This window comes from Chrysochloris asiatica, unplaced genomic scaffold (genome assembly GCF_000296735.1).
Source record: "Chrysochloris asiatica unplaced genomic scaffold, ChrAsi1.0 scaffold00030, whole genome shotgun sequence".
NCBI lineage: Eukaryota > Metazoa > Chordata > Mammalia > Afrosoricida > Chrysochloridae > Chrysochloris > Chrysochloris asiatica.
In genome coordinates, this window is record NW_006408548.1 from 11,121,944 (window position 1) to 11,129,176 (window position 7,233).

The 7,233-nt window shown below is 36.1% G+C and overlaps 1 protein-coding gene across 1 annotated transcript in view; it reads right to left on the reverse strand.

The window, feature by feature from the left end:
* Positions 1-7,233, reverse strand: part of ZCWPW2 (zinc finger, CW type with PWWP domain 2) — a 169,353-nt gene that overhangs the window by 143,362 nt on the left and 18,758 nt on the right. The window contains exon 2 of the mRNA XM_006851605.1: positions 3,419-3,578. Within this exon, the coding sequence (XP_006851667.1) occupies positions 3,419-3,578 (160 nt within the window). The remainder of the gene's footprint in view (positions 1-3,418; positions 3,579-7,233) is intronic.

A 7,233-nucleotide genomic window follows, 5' to 3' on the forward strand; every position in this document is an offset into this window, starting at 1 on the left:
ACGGTAAAGGTAGAAGTTTTGTAACAAAAAGGGGTGAGTAGTTAATCTTACAGTCCAGGAACAGTAGACCTTAGGACCATCAAGGAAGAGCACGAGTGGCATGTGCTTCTATCCAGAGAAGCAGTGACACCAGAGATAGAGGCAGAGATGAGGACCTGGAAAGATAGAGCAACTGAAGATTCTAGACTCATGGAAAGAGAAAGGCTGTGAGCTGGCAGCCAGGAGGCAAGCTTGCAGAATGTGCCCTTTGGTTGTTTAAATGATTATACATTCTCAGGTGGTTTTGTGTACATCCCCTACCATGCCCCTCTACCACCAGAAAAAAAAACAACAGAGGAAATAGAAGCAAATACTGTTGAATGATGATGCACGGAGGAGATTGTAACCATTGCAATGAAACAATGAGTTTAAAACCGATACTCTCCCATGTAAACTATCACTCAATTCACAATAAAAAAACTTTAAAAAAAGAAAGAACTAAAAAAAAAAAAGAGTAAGTCTTTGGGAAATCTAGGCAACAGGACTGTAGCTGAAATGTATACTATCTTCATCTTCATGGGAGTTACCTAGTACTACGACAGCAAAAATTACCAGAAGTGGGTGGCCTTAAGAAGAGAATGCATTGCATTATACTTCAGGAGGCCAACAGTCCAAACTGAAAGTGTTGGTTGCAGTGGAAGGTCTTGGTCTCTGTCACTTTCTACTAGCTACTGTCAATCTTTCATGTTCCTGGGCTTGAAGATGCATCAACTTCCATTTTAACACGGCACCTTTCCTCTTTGTGGCTGTGTCTACTCTGTTTCTTTCCTAAAATCTGACATGACTTCATTAGAGTGGCAGAGAAAACCACTATTTCCAAACAGGCTCATATTTACAGGTACAAGGGTTATGACTTCAGCATAACTTTGGGGGGGAACAAATCATACCATACATAGCAATCTCCAAGGGACAGGTAAGACCTAGCTGTACCTGGGAAATACACAGTTTGAAGCTGTTCATTTTAACCTATTTCTTATATGCATCATTTATTTGGAGTCCTGGTGTGGTACTGTGGCTTTGCTGGACTACAAAGTTGGTTTGAATGCAAGGTCGGTAGTTCAAGCTCACAGTCATGCCTCAGAAACCCTATACCAGGTCGTTATGGGTCAGAACTGATACAATGGCACTTAACAACAACAATCATTTATTTTTTTTAACCATTTTTCTATTGGCTTTCATTGTTTCTGTTGTCGTTAAGTGTCATCGAGACGATTCTGACTCGTAGTGACCCTGTATAGTGTTTCTGAGGAGTCGCTGGTGGTTTGAACTGCTGACCTTGTGTTTCAAACTGATCTTGTGTTCCAGGGCATTATCCTGCAGTGCCACACCCTAAGTCTACCTTCTTATGTTTCTTGAGTACATTGGGGCAATCTGGCTTCAATCATCTGGGAGTCTTCCCTTTTTGGAAAATAGAGATTCTCAAATAGTCCGGCATGGGGAGTCAGAGCACAAAAGGATAGTGGGATAGTCTGGCATGTGCCAGCAGAATTTGATGTAAAAGAGACCTGAAACTTCAGTCTTGAATGAAGAGGGTCACAGGTGAAGGCACCATTATTATGTCAGCTCCAAAGGAGCAAGTAAGGAAAAGGACACAGATATAAAGCAAAGGGCAAAGAACTGAAGAGTCCCTGAATCAGAATCTGCAGATAGGTGCCCTGAATGACAAAACAGGAGAGAGCCTGCCCAGCTTGTGGGCACTTAGGAAATTATCTACCAAGAGCACCTGGACAGTTAAGGTTAGAGCACTTGTTCCTTTTTAACTCTTGCTCTCATCCTTGCTTTTAAGCAACTCCAAATTCCTGATCTTTCTGCAACATTTACTAAGTTTAATTTAATGCTTTCTGAAGGTTAAAACATGTGGCTCCTGATTCCTGAGTTTGGGTTTATTCTGCATCAGTTTTTTTTTTTTTTTTTTTTTTTTTTTTTTCCGTGCGTGACACAACTATTAATTGAATGCTTACTAGAATCAGATAACCAAATTAAACCTGAAAGAAATCAAATTCTGATAGTAATACTAGTTCAAACATTTAAAATACACATACTTTTATCTTTATATTTACATTTAAATATAATTTCTTAGTAATGCTTACCTTGGTAACATTTAAAAATATATGAGATTCTAAGGTCTGCTTCATGAAGAGCTAGAACAATGCTTCACTACTCTTTCAAAGGGGTGGCGAGAGGGCACAAGAGGAAGAGCAACCTTCCTGTCAGTGGTGGCTGCCAGCAGAAGTGTCTGGGATCCCATCCAAAATGTGAGAGCAGAGAGGATGTTTCACATTAAAATGACTGGCTCACAACTACCCAGAAATGGATATATGTGGTGCTATTTCATACTTAAATATTTTTACTAACACAGCCTTCTTTTCCAGCTGCTTTAAAGTTAAATGTTTAAATGTTTAAAGTTAAATGAAACAAAGATACTATTTATGCCAAAGTAATGATACAAAACCACTTTAAAGTACTTCAGATTTCCACAGATTTAATTAAGACTCCTGGTATTGTGCAGTGGGATAAAACACTGGACAGCAAGGTCAGTTTGAACTTCAAAGTCAGCAGTTTAAACTCACCAGCTGCTTCTTGGAAACCCTATACAGGGTTGCTATTAGTCAGAACTGATAGCACTTAACAACAACAAAATTATACTGTGAATTAAATTGTATGCTTTAAATATACCTGTATAGTGAGTGTGTATATTTCTCTATATAAAATAGAAACCATTCAGATTTAGTCAATGGTATACACATTTCTGATATCAATTTCTTATGAAGTTTCTAATGAAAGCAATGTTTGCAATGAGAAGTATCAATATTATAAAATACAGCTAAATGAACTGATTTATCTGATTAACACAAACCTTTAGAAATAGGTCCAGTTCACCTACTCTCACCAACCTGAGAACCCAGTTGATTTATTAATGGTAACTTGGCACTTAAAGTTTAAAAAGAGTGAAAAAAATACTGAAGGAGTATAATAAAAATATTCTGTATAAAATTTAAAAAACTGACTGCATTTCATAAAATTAACTTTTCACTCTGAGCCAGGGCTACAACTACAAATCTTCCCAAGAGAGTGAGAAAATTATCAAATGATAATCTTAAAAATTTTTCATAAGGCAATTATACAATGTCTTCAGTTGATTTATAGTATATTGCCAATAGAAAAATAAAATTTAAACTCCCATAGCTATTTTTAATACCCATATTTCCTTTGACAGAAAATGCTTTAAAATACAAATATTTGAATCTAAATAACATATGTTATTTTGTACATAAAAATCTAGAAGTAAGAAATTATATACGTTTAGAAATCTGAGACAAAAATGGCCATAATGAAAAACAAGTACAAGAAGAATAAGTTCTGCTATTACCCTACATACCTTTAATGTAATACTATAATGTCCAACAAATGTTGCATTTATCCATGATCTTGAATGGGGATCACCCAGGAATTCTATGTGATACTGTTCAACATTTCCATCCAGGTCATAGGCCACATATTTCCCTTTAAAAGGATCAGGGCAAAGTATCCCTGGCCAGCTTTCAAAAGAAAATATTTTAAATAATTTTAATGTTTTATAAAAGGTAAGCATTAACACATATGTCACAATTAACACATATTCCACAAAGTTTAAACATATTCATACTTGCCTGTATTTTTACAAGTAAAAATATTCACTTAATACGATAAATTGTATCTTTGTAGATACAGAAACCTCTGTAGTATTCACAATTTAAGAGAGACATAACGTATTATAAGAAAGGATTAAAAAACAAAAGAATGATCTCCAGAGTCAGTAAGAGACAATTGGGCACTGCTGATAGGAAAGATGAAGGAAAAGAAGATTTATTTGATTTATGTCAGGTTTGAATCAATTATAACCAATCAGAGTGATTAATTAACAAAATGTTAGACTACTGGCATGGCTGATGACAGGGTGGGAGAAACTGGGCCCTTCCTGAACCAGGGCTGTGAAACACCATTGTCTTGGTAGCTCAGACTGAGGAAACACTGCAGAGTAAAACTATTACGGGGAAAACAGAAATAGAGCTCTGCAGCTCTATACTGTCTGTTTTCCCTCTTTGTTCATGATCGACAGGTGCACAAATCACTAAAAACCCTTCAGCCCTGGAAATAAAATGTATCCTTTATTAAAAATAAATCTATAGGGATGCACTCTTTCATGAACTAAACCTCTAGCAATTCCTTGATAGATTTCATTTAGGGGTGCTGGAGGGGGGGGGTACTCATTTCCCAATTTTGTCCCTTTCTATTGATTTTCTGCTTTGCTTTTCCTTAGGTTTTCTTTTTATATCCAGAGCAGAGAGCTCCCATCATTGGCATCTCTGATATGCAAAAAACAAAAACAGTATTTCCATATAGACACTGAGCAGGAAATTAGAGAATGTCTTGAAAACCTCTGCTGTTCCTAAGAAATTATCCTCTATCAGGTTTACCAGATTCTGTTTTAAAAGTATGTATGAAAGCAAAATAAAACCTTTCAGATACATAATCATCTTAGAAGTACCTGATTATGAATGCAAATAAAAACAAATTTAACACTAGGCAAATTGTAATTTCACATAATATATTTGCTCAATATTTAAAAAATAATTAGTGTAAAAAAACAATTGGTATAGTTTTAAACAGCAAAAGTTAGGAAAATGTATGTAATCATTTTATTATAGAAACAAAAGAAGAATGTGGCACCATTTATAAAGCTGTCCTGAAACAAACTGGTGTGGGTGAAATGGCAGAGAACTGAATTATCCCATACTGAGGCACGCTAATGTTTATGGTGTTTCAACTTTGTCGAAGTTGAGTTTACCACATTTAATCCTTACTAACCTGATGGGATTTGTTGTTGTTGTTATTATGTGCTGTGGAGTCGATTCCGACTCATAGCGACCCTGCACAGGGTTTCTGAGGCTGTAAATCTTTACGGAAGCAGAAAGCCTCATCGTTCTCCCGCGTAACAGCTGTAGTGTCGAACTGCAGACCCTGAGGTTAGCAGCCCGATTCGTAACCACTACCTGCTGTTCCCTTTATTTAACTGAGAAAACTAAATAAACCTCAGATATTTTGTAGCATTCTTAAGAAGACTAGTTACTAAGAGGTGAAGAATTGATCAAAAGAGGTCCTTTTGGTAACGTTTTCCCCTAGGTGTGGCGCTGTAGGATAAGCACTGGACCTCAAGATCTGTTTGAATCTCAAGGTCAGAAGCTCAAACTCACTGGCTGCTCCACATAAACCCTAAATATGGTCATTATGAGTTGCAACCGACTCAACACTTAGCAACAACAACAAAGGCCACAGTCATGATGTAGCGCTGTAGGATAAAGGCTGGCCTGCTTATTACCAACTTGGTGTTCAAACTCATTCCTTGGAAAGCCTATACAGGATCATTATGAGTCAGAATGGACTTGACTACACTTAACAAAAAGTATACTTAGGAGTCCTGATGGCACTGCAGAATAAGCAGTGGACTGCTCTCTACAGGTTGGCAATTCAAATGCACCAGCTGCTTAAAAAACCTCCACAAGGTCACTATGAGTCAGAACCTACTCAACAGTGCTTAGCAACAGCAGCCATGACTCAGAAGCAGAATAGCACCAAAGAAAGGAAATCAATTCAGGAACAAGAACTTCACAGAATTCATTAGTCTAGAGATGAAAAATCCAGCCTTATAAGAAAGATTTAAGAAAAAAAATTAAGTATCACACCCAGAAATAAAATTATTATTTTATACCACATGGAGCTCTGGTAGCATAGTAGTTACGAGTCGGGCTGCCAACCGCAAAGTAAGCAATTAGAAACTACCAGCGGTTCCACGGGAGGAAGATGAGGTGTTCTGATCCCGTAAAGATTTACAGCCTCGGAAACCCTGTGCAGAGTCACTATGAGTCGAAGACGACTCCATGGTACTCAACAACAACATAGCACAATATCAATGATCAGGCTGAAACTCTGTGTATTACTTTTCGAAGTGAAAAGCTTTAATATTCTCTCCATGGTAAAACATATTATTATACATGAACTAAATTTTAAACAGTTTACTAATCATTCTAGATTCTGACTTAAGCAGGAAGAAAAGGCAACAAATAATGTCAGGAAGCTCTAACCAAGAAGTGTGTAATAGAAATCTGACAGGAGTTTATAGATAAAAGTCCAAAATATGCAAACATTCAAAGACCTGTACAGTTAGCTGTCAAGTGCTGTAGGGCAGAAAAGGTAATGAGGTTCAGATCAGGAGACCCATCCTCTAATTCTTTCAGCAGGGCTTCAGACCTCCCATAACTCTGGTTCTTCACTATTTTGTTACAAAATGTGAACAAACACATTATTTTGCAAATTTAAAAAATGTAAGTATATGGGTAAGGTAATTAGTACAACTGAAAGGTGCAGAGAATTATACCAAATACACATTGCCTTATTTGGATAATTATGTGAAAACTTGGTAAATTAAATAATTTTACAAGCTAAAAGAAGTATACAAAGAATCTGAAATTACAAAAATTCAAAAGCCATAAATTGCTTGAATTTGAGTATATTGTTAATTTTCTGATATACTGTCATATAATATTCAAGTAAAAAATCATATATAAATGTTTTCCCCCATAACCAACTACAAAAAATTTTACAGATCATAAATTAACAACCCAATATAAACTAATAAAAATATTTCATGCTTAGCATTCTTAAAGTAAAAAAAAAAAAAAATTGATTGCAGTTTAGTAAACATTAACGCAACAAAAATTAAAATGAGAAGAAAACCCACAAACAAAATGAACTCAGTGCAGAAAATTATGTGGAACAAAGAAACCACACAGCAAAATGACAGCAATCAATTCACACCTACTGATAATTACACTGAACGTAAAAGGATTCAATGCACAGGTCGTGAGACTGAGAGTAGCATAATGCATAAGAAAGCAGGATCTTTCAATACACTGTCTACAAGAGACACATCAAAAAGATGGAGACAGACTAAATGTCCATCAACAGAAGAATGGCTAAACAAACTTTGGTACATACACACAATGGGATACTACACAATGCTGAAGAACAATGATGAATCTGCAAAACACCTCACTACATGGATGAACCTGGAGGACATTATGCTGAGTGAAATTAGCCAATCACAAAACAACAAATAATGTACAGGAACAATCTTGTAAAAAGTGTTTTGTTTTT